The following is a 17,449-nucleotide window of genomic DNA, read 5'->3' on the forward strand; positions in this document are numbered from 1 at the left end:
GGAAGGCTAATTTGAAAAAATATTATTCTTTACTAAAGTATAATTTACATACAGTAAAATTTACCCCTTTGTGGTGAGCAATTCTGTGAGTTTTGACAAACGCATACAATATAGAACTACCATTACAATCAAGATATAGAATAGTCACAAATTCCCCTCTCTTCCAGGCCCCACTTATCTGATTTTTGTCCCTATACTTTTGGAAGGCTCAAATTTTAACGTATTTAAATCTGAATCATTCATTTCTTTAATGGTTTGTAATTTTTATTCTTGTGTAAGAAATTTTCCTGCTCCAAGGTCGTAAGTATATTTTCCAATGTCTTCTAAAAGTTTCACTTTCCACCTTTATGTCTCTGATTACTCTGTAATTATTTTTGTAACTGATGTGATATAGAGATCTAGTTGTGAGGTTTCTGTATAGATAACTGGCACCAGTTATAGAACAGTCCATCCTCTCCTCAGGATTAGCAAAGCCACCAAGGATAAAACTAATGGGTTGTCTACTCAAAATTAAAGATTTTTGTCTAATCTTCCCAAAAGACAGAGTTCATGAAGGGGTCACAGGCAGGGAGCAGATATATGCAACATCAAAAACTGATGAGGGTTTGTTTTTTTTTTGTTAATTCTCACCGGAGGATATTTTTTTCCATTGATTTTATAGAGAGTGTAAGGGAGGGAGGGAGGAGGGGAAGAGAAACATCAACATCAATTGGTTGCCTCCTGCAGGAGCCCAGACCTGTGTCTGCGGTGATGGAACCTGAAACCCAGGTAAGTGCCCTTGACCAGGAATCAAACCTGTGACCCTTCAGTGCTGGGGCCTATGCTCTAATCACTTAGCCACACTGGCCAGGGCTGATAAGGGAGTTTATCTAAAGAAAAATTCAGAGAATCAAATAGAAAAATAAGTAAGTGCTTATTTTTCACAACTGGGCGACTCACAGATGTGAAATTCAAGTTGGTCAGTAAGAAACATTAGCATTCCGTGAAGTTCTAATAAGAGAAGATGAGATGCCGCTTTAAATTCATCAGACAAGAAGTCATATGTAATGTTTACTATAATTTTGGTGTATTTCCTCCTGATTTAAAAAAATATATTTGTGATCAAATTGAGCTTTTCCTGTATCCCTCCCCCTCCCACTGTCAGTGGCCAGATCTCATCCAGATGATGGGGAGGCCCTACTTCAACTAAGGTTTCTGACCCACTTTCCCTCCACTCCCCTAGCAGGTCCAACAGGGCTGTGCCACACAGCCAGGAATCTGCTGAGTTATCTCCCTATTTTTCCCCACAGGCCAGCGGTCACCAGGAAAGGGATCAGGAGACCCACCTGCTCAGAGAGTTCCAAAGATAAGTGTTTATCCCAAGTAACTTTCAAAAGAAAACATTCACAGAGGGAGGTTTTCACAGACATTCATCCAGACCCAAAAATCAACAGATGTGAGCTGCACTCAATCCTCTCTTCCTCTTCTGTGTACCTGATACTTGGTTGAATTAAAACGTGAGTAAGAGTGGGCATGGAGTCAGTCAAAATGGCATGAGGGGTTGTGTGTATTGAGCTGGCTCATTTAATCTGGAATATTAATCAAAAATGTTCATAAGCCACAAAGGGGATAACCCAGAATTATCACTTTTAAAAAGATACTTTTAAAATTGATTTCAGAGAGGAAGGGAGAGGGAAAGAGAGATAGAAACATCAATGATGAGAGTCACTGATTGGCTGCCTCCTGCACGCCCCCCACTGGGGATCAAGCCCGCAACCCAGGCATGTGCCCTGATCTGGAATCCAACCGTGATCTCCTGGATCATAGGTTAATGCTCAACCACTGAGCCACGCTGGAAGGGCCAGAATTATCACTTTTAATATTTCACATTCAGAGCCTCTTGAATTGGTCCAAGCAGAAAGATGCATGCTCACCATGCTGGGGTTCCATTTTGGCATATCAGCCTGTCAAGGAATGCAGAATTTTTGAGCATTAGCAGAAGGAGGAGAGCCTATTTCCTCAGGATGCAGCTCTGATATATATTTTTTACTTCACCCACATTAACACCCTTATTTAGAAAGCTGACACATCACTATAACTATCTGAAAATTGTATTTGTTCAAAGGCATCAGTCTCATTTCAAATTCTTGCCAAAACGAGATTTTTTCTTTCTCTCTGAACACAGTATCTTCCTGATGAGAGCACACAGCTCTTAAAAGAAATTGAGAATATAGTTTGTGGATTGGGATTCCTTGCTTTTCTTTTTCCAATGACAATCTCACAAAATCCAGCACCACGTGTCCTGGGATTCTGTCATGGAAGGTGATTCAGTTAATTAACACACTGCTGCTCACTGTACACTAGGAAACAGAGGTTCAGTTTCCTTTGGTTCTTGCCAGAGCTGCTTATGAAACATATCTGGTTTGGGTGCCCACGGGTTTAAAAATACCAGTTCATACATTCCCTTGATACATTTCATTACAGGCTAAATTTGGCAACTCGCTTGGGGCCTGGCAGCTCACCTGCTCCTAACTAGCATGTCTCCCCTTTCATGCCTGCTGCAGTGTGCCCATGTTCCTGTGTCCTCACTGATGAAAGTGACAGCTAGAGAAACAGTTGCCAATTGTCAAAGACAGCCATGGGGCTTAGGAGGCCTGACTGCAGACTGGCGATCAACACTGCACATCCTGTGAATAAACACCTTTTTCATAGGCTTAAAAAAAGATCTCAGTGTTCAACGATGTGTACCTGCCGTTAGAAGTGAGATAAACAGCATTTTTGGGGCTCTCTCACCCTCGGGAAGGGACTGCTCGGGCCAGCCCCTGCCTCTGCCAACCTCTGTGCCCGACGCAGTTAATGCCTGCGACCTCTTCGTGCTACCTGCGTCTGCGGAGGGGCGAGGCTGCGGGAGGAGCCATGCGGGGGCAGCGAGGACAGGTGCGCCGCGAGGCGGTACCACGCAGGGACTGCGCTCAGTGCTACGCGCACTACCCCAGCCCATTAGGGCGGTGTTCGTTGCTCATCCGTTTGAGAGCGCTTTACACAAGACGACTCAACCCGTGCGCGACAGGTGTACATTCGGTTTCTCGCTCTCTTCTCGGCGCAGTTTATTCATGCGCACTGCGCGTGGGACGACTGTCCCCGCACGCCCGGGCGGTGACATCACGCACGCGTTTGCAGCCTCCAAGCACACAGCCGCTTCCTGAGTCCGAGGGCCGGAGTTCAGGCGGGGGGAGAAGGGGTCCGGCGAAGAACAGAAGGAAAAGCACCCACCCACGGGACTCTGAATGCCACACGCAGCCTCGCAGTCCTGCTGCCCCGCCGCCCGCCTTTTATAGCAAGTCGGCGAAGGGCGGGGCCGAGCAGCGCCGTGGCGTGCTTACGTAAGGCCCGACAGAGGGCGGGGCGAGGGCGGTGGCGTTCGCTTTGGTACCTCGGGCGTCTCATCCTTCCTCCTCACCCTCCTCAGCGTCCTCCTCGGCGTCCTCCTCGGCGTCCTCTCGCTTGGCCTCCTCGGTCCCTCGGTCGCACGCCGCCGCCGGTCATCCTCCGCGCCCTCCCTGCGCCCGCAGCCATGGGCCGTCGCCCGCCGCGCCGCGGGGCCGAGGGCAGCTGAAGCGCGGCGCCACCATGGGCGAGGGCGGAGCAGGGCCCGAGCGACAGCCGGAGCAGCCCGGGAGCCCCGCGCGCGCACGCCCGCGCAGCCGCGGGGATGCCCGCGCCCGCCGCCGCGCCCTGAGCCCCTTTGTCTGCCGCCCGCGCCGCCCGCCTCACTACTGGCCTCGCGGTCCCGCACCGCGGCCCGGGTCGCGTCCATGAAGATGGAGTCGGGCCGGTCGGCCTCCCCCACGGGCGGCCGGGGCCCCGACCCGGAGCCGGGCGGACCCGACTGGCCGGGGGCCGCCCCTACGCCCGCCGACCCCGCCCCGCGCCCGGGGCCCGGCCCGCCGGACCCTGCGGGCTTGAGTGCTGGGCGGGCTCTGGGGGCCTCGTACCTGATGCCGAGTCAGGCCTCCTGCTCCGACCCCGACCCCGACCCGCAGCTGACAGAACTCGGCCAGCTTTTTTTCTGGGCTGAAGAGTCAGAGGATTATGGCCCCCAAAGTTGCCCGGAGAGCGCGTCTCTCTGCGCACAGGATTTTAGCGACAGCCACCACAGGAGGGGCGAGGTGGACGTCTTCCCTTCCTTACCCTCGCCCGCGGTGGGCGAATTGACGCTGGAGGTGGGTCCCGGGGACGCGCACCGGCCCTCGGACTTAAGCCAGACCCGCTCCCTCACGAGCGAGCCCGCAGGTTGTATGGAGGACGACCCCCGCCTCAGAGCCGTGTTCGATGCCCTGGACGGCGATGGGGACGGCTTCGTCCGCGTGGAGGACTTCGTCCAGTTCGCCACGGTCTACGGGGCAGAGCAGGTAACTCGGCGGGCGCGCCTGGGCCCGCAGCCTGGGAGCCTGGCCCTGCGCGCCGCCTCCGGGCCGACGCGGTCCGCTGTGGTCGGGAAATGCACGGTTAGGACCAGTGGTCCCTCATGTTTTTATTCACTTATGCCCTTACTTTTGGTTGAGTTTTATTAAAACTCCTTTTCCTCCTTTAAAGAGGTTCTATTCTAGGGAATCTTTCTTTCACTGCACCCCTCTGCCCCCCCTCCGGCGGGACACGAAGTGTCCTTTCCTAAACCGAGAGGAGTTAGTTCCTGGCGTGGGGACCTGCCCCCAGCTGCCTGTTAGAAGTGTCCCTTAAATGACGAAGTGCCAAGCGATTGCCCCAACTGAGGGCCCAGATCTGGCTTGGCTGAAGTAATTCGCTCCTTCAGACCTCAAAGGTCAGGCTGTGCTTGGCTACTTAAGATCATGCTAATAGACACCGTTTTAGCATATGTTCTACGTAGATTCATGTTTTATTGTTCGGGAGACAGTGAAAACTAAAAAATTTCACTTCTGTGCCTCTGTGAAGAAGGAAAGGAACGAAGGGGGGTGGGGGAGGGCTTGGGCATGAGTCGGTCGAAGTTTGAATACAAACTTTAAAAAAATATATATTGGCTTTAGAGAGAGAGAAAGGGAGAGAGATAAACGTCAACGTATTGTTCCACTCATTTATGCATTCTTTGGTTGGTTCTTGAACCTGCCCTGACCAGGGATCAGCCCACATCCCTGGTGTATTGGGAGGATCCTCTAAGCAACTGAGCTATCAGTCCAGGGATGGTGAATACAAACTTGAGCAGAACTCCATCAGGGCCACCCCCACTCTTGTAGGAGAGGTGAGACCTGTAGACAGCAATGATGAGAATGCGCAGTGTGGCAGGGTACCATGCAGTCTCCAAGGGCTGCAGCTGCTCTGGGAGAGGGTAGCCCTCTTCCCCTCTCTCTCAGCACTCAGGAAAGTGGTGGTGACAACTACAGGGCTGTGTCTGTTCTGCTAATAACTTGGTGAACAGCAAATAGGTTACTGTTGTTCACTTTTAAATATTTTGCTTAGTAGTAGGAAATCCCCAAAATGCTGACCTTCTAGTTTTTGTATTTTATTGACTTCTCAACACATACAGACATTTGGTGGATGTTCAAGTACATATGCGTGTTTAAGCCAAGATATCTTTAGGAAAAGAGGTAAAATTGACATCCTGATATGTAGGGTATCAGTCATAACATTAAGAACATATATGGCCCTGGCCGGGTGTTCAGTTGGTTGGAGCGGGGTCCTCGTTTGCCAAAGTTGTGGGGTTCCATTGGTCAGGACATACACAGGAAGCAACCAATGAATCTATGAATAAGTGGAACAGCAGGTCAGTGTTTCCCTGCCTCCCTCCTCCCTTCCTCTCTCTCTCTCTTTAAAAGTCAATAAATAAAAAGAAAATTTTTAAAAAGAACCTTTTAAAGGACCCATGGCCCCCACCCCACCCACCGTTTGTCCCTTGAGCCACGAAAATGTGCATTCTTCTGTGGGCATCAGTGTAGTGCTTGTGTTTAGCACTGGGTTGAAAGATATTGCTCAGATGGGTCTTCTATGTCTTAGTCTAATAGGCAGAGAGATAAATGATATAATTTCCTGTATGGTTAGCAGGGATTGTGATTGCTGGTCCAGGTTCTTTTGATACTTTTCTTCCCCCTGGGCCGGAAAGCACCTTGGGCATCTTTGGTTGTTTTTTACTAGTGTGATGTGTCTTCTCTCCAAGCATACCCTTTCTCATTACACCAAAGATGTTTAAAATATACCACATTTGTTCTGTTTTTCTTTTTCACCATAACCTGGCTTTGATAGAGTACTTTACAGCTTATATGAGGCTCATTTATGTTTTCACTAGATCATTACCACCTTTCTCTGAGATAGTAGTAGGCAAGCAGGCTTCATCTCACTTTGCAGGTAAGAAATGGAAGCCCAGAAAGTTTAACTCCCAACACCTCACAAATTAAATTATCAGTGCTAGAACAGGGACTAGAACTAGGTCTTTTGGCCTGTAACCTTTAGATGGCTCTCAATTTCTTAGATTTGGTGGCTCAAAATATTCCCACGAAGTTTTATCTTACTGACTTCCATAAAATCCTTTTCATTTGGCAAACACCTTTTGTTGTGACTGTCCTTATTGCCCTTACTGTCCTGGGGAAAACTTTGGGTTGTTATTTGGGGCTGAACTTTCTTATAATCACAAAGTAGAAATGAGTCAAAATTCTTCTCTCTGATAGCTCCTGGTGGAATTTTAAATTTGGTGGTAAGGCTTGGGTTTGGTGGGGATAGACGAGTGTAAGGAGGCCTTTGGCGTTGCCCCTTCTGCCTGCTCTCCCACACTGCTCAGGAAGAAGCAGTGTTAGACTTGATCTAAATACCTGGACTTGAGTGAGCTTCCTGGGATAGTGGAGGAGAGCTCCTGTTTTTGGAGTAGTTAATTCACAGGGTAATGAAAAGTTGAATTTTATGTCTGTGTAAGCTTTGCTATCCTTTATTATGATTCAGGCTTGCTTTTCCCAACTCCATTTTCAGAATACATTATAGAGGAGCAATGAGAAGAAATATTCTCTGATAATGAAGTAGTTTAGAGAAAAGTGAAGAATTCTATCTCATGATGAATATTTTTAAACTTTTAAATAAAAAACCTTGACCATATGCAAAAGTGGAGAGAAAAGAAGGCTAGTCTAGTGACACCTCCCCACCTCCTACCCCCTAGCCATTGCTCAGTTTCAGCAGTTTTGGTTCATCTGTAAACTCTCTACCCCTGGATTATTTTTGAAGCATATACGTGACATATTATTTAATCCATAAACAATTAAGTATATATCTCTAAAAGATAAGGATTTGTCTTAAAACATTCATGATTTTTTTTTTTTTTAAATCTTAGAAACTGTTCAGATAAGCTGGATAACAGCAATAAAGCCCATAAGTTTTTGTACTTTCCACCTTGAGATTTCAAAATGTTGAGTGCACGAGACTCTTAGGCTGATCACATTACTGTCTTCAATGATAACAACTAGATTATCTTGATTATTGCGAAATTTTCAAAGGTAGCATGTTCAGTATCTTTTATGTAATCTGTTTATGAAGAAAGCACTTTAAATTATTTAAGTGCTATAGCTGAAGTTTTAATAGAAGCAGCTCCCATTTATAATACAGATGGCTTTTGTGTTCCTCTTCAGCAATGTCATGGTGTGTTTGGATCTCATTACATCATCTGGTGATAGATCAGGTGTGGTGTAATATAACAGTGTTAGCAGGAACCAGCAGAGGAAAGGAGAAAGAGGACTACAGTGGAGCTTTCTGGTTGAAACAGGAATCGATAGATGCGCCCACACACTAGTTGTGAACTTGGATTAGGTTATTTTTAAAAGCCTTCACATTTCTGAGGATTCATTGACAGGACCCCTTCATACTGAGAAGACTGATGTTTTTGTAGTAACCACTAACTCATTGTAAAGCAGAAATTATAGAGTAAATTCTAAGAGTGTTGTGAGAAAGGATTGGTTTATTTTGGTTTTATTTTTCAAAGGAATTAATTGTAAAGATTACCTTCACATTGTATTACAACACTCACTGAAGCATTTACATTTTGATAGTCACTGATCCTTTCCAGTGAACCCTGCACATGGAAGCACTGAGTGAATGCCCTTCAGTAACCTTGTAGGCATTGTCTGCCTTCTTCAGTACAGTACTTGCATAAGTAGGCTTCTGAAGGAAGTGTTGATGCTCAGGTCTCCCTGCTTTTCATTCCTGCACCTCTATTGGTAGAAGTTGGAAGTCCCTAGGGACCTTTAGCTGCACCTTTTTTTTTCCCTTTTGGCTGCACCTTTTAGTTGCTTCAGTGTCCTTTCCAGTTTCTACTCTAGCATTGAATTTGAGTGTGTGTGAGCATGTCTGTGTGTGTGAGGGAGAGAGAATGAACCTGTATGTGAGAGCGGTGCATGTGGAAGCTTCTGTTTTTTTCTGTGTGTGTACCTCTTAGTCTGTATGTCAGATGGATTGGTAAAAGGAAGATAATGTTTCTTTATGTACTTGGACCACAGGCAGTTTTTTTAGTGTATTAAAAAATGCCATTTTCATACTATACAAATAACACATGCTTATTATTTTAATTTTTTTATTGGTTTATTTTTTAGAGAGAGAGGAAAGGAGAGAGAAAGAGACAAAGGAGAGAGAAAAAAAGATTGATTTGTTGTTCTACTTATATATGCATTTATTGGTTGTTTCTTGTATGTACCCTGACTATAGATCAGACCCAAAATCTTGGCATATTGGGACTATGCTCTAACCAACTGAGTTATTCAACCAGGTCACATGCTTATTATTTTGAAAAACTGGAAAATACAGAGTGATATAAAATATAAAACAAAAAATGACCAATAATCGCACTATCCTGAGAAAAATACCACTAGCATTTTATTACAGTTCCTTCTGGACTTTTTTGTACCCACACACATGCACACAACAATTGCGTATAGAAATACACAATTGACATCACATTGGGAGGAGCTAAATTATTTTTATAGATAGATGTCCATTGCTTAAAAAGGTCAAAATAGTGCTCATGTCAGCAGCACATATGCTAAAATTGGGAGGAAACAGAAGATTATAATGTCCCCCGTGCAAGGATGATACGCAAATTCGTGAAGTGTTTCATATTTAAAAAAGTAAAAAGATGAAATAATACCAGTAAGTAATAAGAATCACTGTAATCCCACCATCTAGAGGATAACTAAGTATTTAGTATATAAATAAAAAAAATATAATGCTTCATTATACAAATTATACAAAAATTGTATAATTTCCGTATCTGTTGTTTTGAGCCTGCCTTTTTTTTTTTTTTTTTTTAAAGAAATGTTTTTATTGATATCAGAGAGAAGGAAAGAGAGTGAGAAACATCAATGATGAGAAAGTCTTGAGCGGCTGCCTCCTGCACTCCCAGTAAGGGATTGGGCCTGCAACCAGGGCAGGTGCCCTGATGGAATCAAACTGTGACCTCCTGGTTCATGGGTCAACACTCAGCCACTGAGCCACGCCAGCTGGGCTTGAGCCTGCTTTTTGACCAGTTTTTTGAAATGGAAGATCTCTGGTATTAGGTGTATACTTTAAGGGAAGTCTAAGGTTTGCTTGTCCCAGGAAGATTCAGAATTGTTAGAGATTATTCCAGTGTAGGCTCTAACATATAGGAAGAATTTAATTCCATGTAGTCTATACCGAAAAGGGCACCAAGCATATGGATGGCTTCCCTTCCAACCAGTTATTTTGTTTGAATTCTGGCAATAGGGTCTAAACATTAGTTACAATTGAAATATCAGACAAGGGTTTAGGCATCCACTGATGCCTTTAGGGCACTGTTATGTGGCCCTTAAAAGTGATAATTATTAATTCTCTAATGTAATTTAGATTAACGCTTCTAATAGAAGTGAAGAGAGCAGTATGCTAAATTGTGTGTATACCACCATTATAACTATTTAAAAATTATCCATGTGAAAAAAGTCTTGAGAGAAATATTAAAAATTATTTTTGGTTGTTTGAGAGAGAGTGTGTGTGTTTTGGGGGGATTTACTTGTAGGAGGGGAGTGTATAGTGGGAGTGGGGTTTGGTTTTATTTGAGGTATTGGCCAAATTTTCTGTTACTTTACTGATTTTATTTTAATTATTTTGAAAAGTAGTGCCTATACAACACATCACAAATTTCAAACAGTATAAAAAGGAATCTAGTAAAAGATTTCATTATAGTTTTTAGAAATAAAAAAATGTAAATAAACCCTAAAGATAAAATTTGTACAGGTTTTACTTTGATTCAGTTTAAATTTTAGATCAATATACAAAATATATCTAAAGAAACTCAGATTTTTCGTAAATTGGAGACCTTTATAGAACATTGAATTAACATGTTCAGATGCTTATTGAAGATGGACTGTTAATTTTTATTGATACTTGGATAAGTGTATATTAGAAAATGCCTATAATTCTTGAAGTTGGGCAGCCAGATGGGCATTGTGCTTTCATCAATATCTAATAAATAACTAAGTAATTCCTGGTTGAAAAGAATTGCATTTGCCCTGTAATTTTCAAAAGTTCTTGAGACTAGTGGAATAGGATAAATGGATTCAGTATCATGGTTAGGGAAGAAAGTAAATTTTTTCAGTAGGTACAGTTTTATTTTTCTTTCCAAATATTTCATGCTTGTTGTAGGCAAGTTGGTATTGCTCTGGTTACAACTGTGTTCTTATGCCTTTTATGTTTCGAAACCAGAGCTAACATTGAGCCAAGGTCCTGTCTATGCTGCTGAAACAGGTGCCTTGGCTCCCTGTCTATAAGCCTCTCACTGGGCAAGCTGAGCCTTGGGCCAGTAACAGCAGGCCTTGAGTGGGTGCTGTGCCCTTTTCTGCAGGGACATTGTGGACATGATATCATGGATGGATGCTCCAAAATATGAGGCACACTGAAGGGCCAAGTAACATTTTAGCATTATTAGCTGTAAATAGAGGAAGCACTATTACTGTATATTATTTTAAGCCCTTTTTGCACACATCATCTATATGTTGATAACTTAAAACTCTTGCTATTTCTAAAATTCGTAGCTGTTTTCTTGAAATCTTAGTTATTTTTCTAAAGACCCATGTCTTCAGTAGGATTTAAGGATACACAGCTCCTCCAATTCTACTTTGTTGAATGATCTATTTTACTTTTTCTTTTGTTGGATAATTTTATAAAACTTTTACAAAAGTTTTAGAGCCTTCTGTGCTCACACATAAATAGACCTACTGTAGTCAAAAGTAGGTCTTAAATGGCTTGCTTGTTTATATTCGTGTTTTGAGCTCTAGTGCTCCATGATATTGGGAGGTTATCAGTGTTGTTGATGTCAGAGGCTTTTATGATTCATTTTTTTCATTTAACATAATTCTGATTTCTCTTTAAGCAAGTTTAACCAGTTTAAAGCATAAAACTCAGGTTCTGAATGAAGTGGTACCTGTTGGCTAAGTCTGTTTATAGGTGGTTTATCTGTTCTGAGAAGAAGAATTGGTCAGTGTTATAAAGACCTTCATTGCTATAAATCATTGGGTTAGTAAACAGAACATTTTACTGTCACTAGCAATCCAGGGGCATTATATATTTTTTAGATTAAAGTGCCTGCCAGTGAACTGATTAATCATATTTTTAAAAGTTAAATAGTAACTTAAACTTTACTAATAGAGTGCTTGAGCCACAATAAAAAGAGGTAAAAATCCACATTGATTAGAGAGATTAGAATTTTCTTTGAAAGCCTATTAAACTACCTTTTAAAAACTTCAGCCAGTGGGAACATTTTTCTAACCTGAAATACAAGTAAGGGATGGTTAGAAGGCTGTGAACTGTGAAAGATACCTGAGCAGAGGGTGGCTAGGTTCCTGGTTCTGCTCAGAGCACTGTTAATGTTTATGGGCTATGTGTACAGTCTGATCCCTGGTCCTCCTGCTTATGTCAGTGGAGGCACTTTAAATCTTCATCTAGAAGATGTGGGAGGGCATAGCCAGCCTAACTAGTGTGTTCTTGAGATTTAAAAAAACATGAATCACAGATGAAAGGCTGATATTAAAACTCTTAAAAGTCAAAGGGAAAAAAGACCAAAATCTGGTAGAAGAATGGACAAAAGATATATGAAGACATTCCACAGAAAAAGATACACAAATGGCCCCTAGATACATGAAAAAATGTAACTGCAGAACCAGCTCAAACTGGTCCTATCCTGTTTTCCTAGAAGACCCAAAACCAAACTTTAAGCCTTGGATACACTTTATGAGTAGCACTTGTGAACCCTTAACTGCTTCTCCCCACAGAACCAAAAGACTGGAACCTGACCAGAATGTGAACCCCTTCAGAAGTGTAGGGTCCGTTATACAGGAGCATCTGGTGCTGAAACCCTTTAAGATCCCGTCCCGAACTCTAGATCAAAGAAAACAGATTTGAACCTTGCTTCCTGTCTCCTTACCAGTCAACTGGCAAAAAAAGCCTTTTTTTAAAAAATCCTCACCTGAGGCTATTTTTTCCATTGCCTTTTCAGAGAGAGTGAAAGGAAGAGAGAGAGAGAGAGAGAGAGAGAAGAGAGAGGGGAGAGAGAGAGAGAGAGAGAGAGAGAGAGAGAGAGAGAGAGAGAGAAACATCGATGTGAGAGAGACACATCCATTGGTTGCCTCCCGCATGTGCCCCGACCGGAGCCAGGGATTGAACCTGCAACTGAGGTACATCCCCTTGGCCAGAATCAAACCCAGGACCCTTCATTCCACAGGCTGACAGTCTGTCTAACCAATGAGCCATACTGGCTAGGGCAAGCCATTTCTTTTCTTAAAAGCCTGTGCCATAGTATTTATCAGCTTCTATGTGCATTAGGCAGTGAGCCCTTGCTTAGTAACAAAGATGCTTAGCTACACTCATGATAAGAGAAATGCAAATTAAAATCACTGAGATAGCATTTCTCATTCATCATGTTGGCAAAAATGTAAGAGCATAAACACTTTATTTTGGTGAGGCTCTTGGGAAATAGGTGTGCTTTTGTACTGCAGGTGAGAGTACAAAATGGTACAGCCTTCACTGAGGGGAATTTAGTAGTATATGTGTATGTGTTTATCCTTTTACCTAAGAGTCCCACTTCTAGGATGTACCTTTATTTATAATACAAACCACAGGTACACAGGGTTATTCATGGCAGCATTATCTGTGATATAAAATATGGAAATAACCCAATGGCTGTCCAGGATGAGTGAAGTGAAGTACATCCACATAACAGAAAACTGTGCAGCTGCAAAAATAAAAGAGGAAGATTCTTAGGAACTGGTAAGGAGTGATTTCCAAGATATAGTGAGTGGAAGAAAAAGACAAATTAATATACATGAAATTAATATACATGACGTGGCAAGAAAGAATAGGTATTGTATGATTCCTCTTATAGGAGGCTCCTGGAGTAGTCTAATTATAGAGATAGGAAGTAGAATGGTGGTTGCCAGGGGAAGGAGAATGGGGAGTTAGTGTTTAATGGGCAGAGTTTCAGTTTGGGAAGATGAAAAAGTCCCAGAGATGGATAAGGGTGATGGTTGTTGGACAGTGTGAATGTACTTAATGCCACAGAACTATATACTTTAAAATGGTTAGTTTACTACAATTAAAAAGATGAGGGATCCGAGGCCCAGAACCCTAAGTGATGGCAGCTCAGAGGAAGAGGAATTCACAGGTAGAACAAGAAACCACACCTTATAATCCCCAGACCAGGCCTCTTCTCCTCACCCTTATCCTCCTGGCCATGTAGTCAGAATCCTCAACCCAACCGAGGTTTCCATACTCACAGGCTCCAGGGCAGGCCTGGGCCAGCAGGATCTGACTGTAAGGAAAAAAATAAAGAAAATACAAAATAAGAAAGAAGGGGAAATAAGAAACTATATATATTTGCTTCTTGCAAAAAGAGACACAGGAAGAATAGGCTAGAAACTAATTTTATTTTTTTAAGTTTATTTTTAAATGGTCATACATTTTTAAAAAGTATATTTTTATTGATTTCAGAGAGAGAGAGAAACATCAATGATAAGAGTCATTGACCTGCTGCTGCCTCCTGCACGCCCCCTGCTGGGGACTGAGCCTGCAACCAGGGAATGTGCTCTGATGGGGAATTGAATTTCTATCTAAGGGATATGGATGAGAGTGAAACTTACCTGAGTATACCTTTTGTTTTTTAATCCTCACCTGAGGATATGTTATTGATTTTTAGAGATGAAGGGGGAGAGAGAGACATATTGATGGGAGAGAAACATCAGTCACCCCCCGCATGGACCCCAACTGGGGATTGAACCCACAACCTAGGTATGTGCCTTGACTGGAAATTGAACCCACAATCTTTTTAGTGTACGGGACGATGCTCCCAACAAACTGAGCCACCCGGCCTGGCTGAGTATGCCTTTTTATATAATTTTGACTTTTGAACCATGCAAATATGCTACATACTCAAAAAATAAAATTAAAGCAACAATAATAGAAAAAAAACTAAAATTGAATTCAAATAGAAACAAATGAACCTAGAAATTTACTGGATTAATAATATAACCACATAGGAAAATAATTCAAGTCACATGAATATAGTACTCTGTGTACCTTTAGTGGAATGTATTTTAAAAAAAAAGAACTACAAAGAAACTTACTACAAAGTAGGTTTGTTGTTGCTGGATTAGCATAGTAATTCTGAAATTACTTTTGGTGTATTTTGGGATAGTACAAATGAGTAAATGTACTGGTTGGTGTTGGGAACCATGGTTCTCTGGGAGAAAGGAGATAAAAGATGGTATGGAAAAGGTAGAGAAGAACCTGTCTTCTAGGGATTTAGATTAGTGGTGTCAGTGTGAGTACATGATCAAAAAAATTACCAGCTGTCTTCTGAGAGGGTCCAGGGGCAATGACGCCTGAGTAGCAATGAGTACACCTAGCCCCCAGATTTTGGTTGCCAAATATCATTTCCCACTGAAGGAACCAAGGGTCCTTGGAAAATATTCCAGACTTTGGGCAGGCAAAATTCAATATGAGCCTGGATTCTTTTTGTACCAGAAAGCAAGGAAGTGTTCAAAAATTGATGGGGACATGTCGAAAAAGGAGCAGCTCGAATGGGTTCCCGCTGAGTAAATCTGGGACATTTTGAGCATCAGAAAAGAATAAGGATGATAAAGAATCCATTGAATTTAAAAGGTCACAGCACATAGTGAGTAGAAATCAGTCACAGTGACACTCCAAAGGGGGGTGTATTGGGCTCCTTATAGACAAATGCGAGTTAAAATAGAAAGAGTGAAAGATTTAGAGAATCATATTTTGCAACTACCAAGGTAATAATTGAGTCAGGCAAGAATCATCAATAGTTGTCAAAAAACATTGTGTAAACATTTTTGAGGGATGGGGGTGAGGAAAATATACTCACACAGTTTAAAGTATCATTCCACAGATGATTGATTACAAAAGGAAAAAGATATCTCTATATTGGAGAAATCTGGCAGACTCTACCTTGACCAGGTGATCAAACTCGGACTCCCTAATAACAGATTATGTGCTTCTGGATGGGATGCCAGACATGTTTAATCTGAGTCACATAATCAGAAAAAGTCAGATAAACCCAGACAGTAGGGCATTCTACACAATAGCTACCTGGACTTTTCAAAATATCAGTGTTATAAAAAGGGTTGGGATCCTTCTAGATTGAAGAAGACCAAAGAATTGTGACTACTAATGTCTGGCCCTTGATTGGATCCAGGATTAAAAGAAAACCATCTTTATGCCATCTTTCCGAGCTGCCATGATGGTGTGCATTGAATGTCCTAGCTGATGCTCTCAAGAGTATTAACAATGCCAATACTTCCAACAATAACGATAAATCAAAAAAAAAAAAAAAAAAGAGAAGAATCAACAATGCCAAAAAGAGGCAAACACTAGGTTCTTATTAGGCCGGGCTCCAAAGTCATTGTTCGGTTTCTCTGTGATGATGAAGCATGGTTACATTGGCAAATTTGAAATTACTGATGACCACAGAGCTGGGAAAATTGTGAACCTCACAGGCAGGTTAGACAAGTGTGGAGTAATCAGCCCCAGATTTGATGTGCAACTCAAAGATCTAGAAAAATGACAGAACAACCTGCTTCTGTCTTGTCAGTTTGGTTTCATTGTGCTGACAGCCTCCGCGGGCATCATGGACCATGAAGAAGCAAGATGAAAACACATGGGGGAAAATCCTGAGACTCTTTTTCTAGGGATGTAATACATACGTGCAAATAAAACGCCTTAATGGACAAGAAGAAAAAGAAGGAAAAAAGCAAAACTATAAAGGCCATCATTGGGATGATTGGGAAAATTTGAATATAGACAAAATATTTTATAATATCTGTGTTAAATTTCTTCGGTGTCATATGGTACTGTAATTATGTAGGAGGATGGTCCTTGTTTCTAGGAAATATATGCTAGAAGGATTTACGGAGCTATCTTGATGCCTGAAGCTTGCTTTTAATAGTTACACAAAAAAAGTCATTGTGTAGAAAGAGACATAAACAAAACATAGAAGGACATTAATAATTGGTGAATCTAGGAGAGGGATATATAGATGTTTCTTACATTCTTTGAACTTTTTAGTGGGTTCAGCATATTTCAGAATAAAAAGGAAAAACAATATGGGAAGTTCATTGATTTTAGAGAGAGGAAGGGAAGGAGGGAGGAGGGGGAGAGAGAAAAAGGGAATAGGAGCGAGAGAACCATCAAACGGTTGCCTCCCCATGCACCCTGACCCGGGATCAATCCCGCAACCTGGGTATGTGCCCTGACTTGGAATTGAACCCACCACCTTTTGGTGTACGGGACAATACTCCAACCAACTGAGCCACACTGGCCAGAACTATACTTCATCTTGTACTGTATGTTAGATTGTGTGGCTTTTATTAATCTCAAAAACAACCAACAAAAACAAAAAGCCCTTTTGTCTCAAATAAGTAAAGGGATGTTACACATAGGCACACAGGGTTTACTTTTTAACTCAACATCCAGTCTAGCATTTGTTGGTTCATGGAGTACACAGGATGTGAAATGACCCCTGTTTTTGAAATGGGAAATTCAAACTCCTCTTATACTAGGAATGTGATTGAACCATATTAATTAAAATTAATTACCTTGTTTCAGTGTAACTGCATTTTCTGCTTTGTGTTTTGTCTTGGTATGACAGTGGTCAGTTAGGTGCAAAAGTTGTGGGGGTTTCATTGTAGATTTAGGTATCAACAAAGTGCAGTAAAATTGGATTTGTGGTTCGGGTTTGGTTTAAGCCACAAATTTACCTGTTCTTACTGTTAGTGACATAGAAGGCATTTAAATTTGGTTAGATACATCCCTGGCCGAGTGGGTCGGTTGGAACATCGTCCCTTACCCTAAAAGGTTGTGGGTTTGATTCCTGGTTGGGGCAACTACCTGGAGGCAACTGATTGATGTTTATCTCTCACATCAGTGTTTCTCCCTTCCTCTCTCTAAAATCAAACATATC

General features: G+C 42.3%; 1 protein-coding gene across 2 annotated transcripts in view; it reads left to right on the top strand.

The window, feature by feature from the left end:
* The first annotated feature begins 3,372 nt into the window (after positions 1–3,372).
* RAB11FIP3 (RAB11 family interacting protein 3) overlaps positions 3,373–17,449 on the top strand; it is a 92,133-nt gene continuing 78,056 nt past the window's right edge. The window contains exon 1 of one of the 2 annotated variants that reach the window (XM_081131410.1): positions 3,373–4,391. In XM_081131410.1, coding sequence (XP_080987536.1) covers positions 3,795–4,391 — 597 coding nt within the window. In that variant the 5' untranslated portion in view covers positions 3,373–3,794. The remainder of the gene's footprint in view (positions 4,392–17,449) is intronic. The other variant, XM_081131409.1, reaches the window with a different exon arrangement.

Source organism: Miniopterus schreibersii (assembly GCF_964146895.1).
Source record: "Miniopterus schreibersii genome assembly, chromosome: 3".
NCBI lineage: Eukaryota > Metazoa > Chordata > Mammalia > Chiroptera > Miniopteridae > Miniopterus > Miniopterus schreibersii.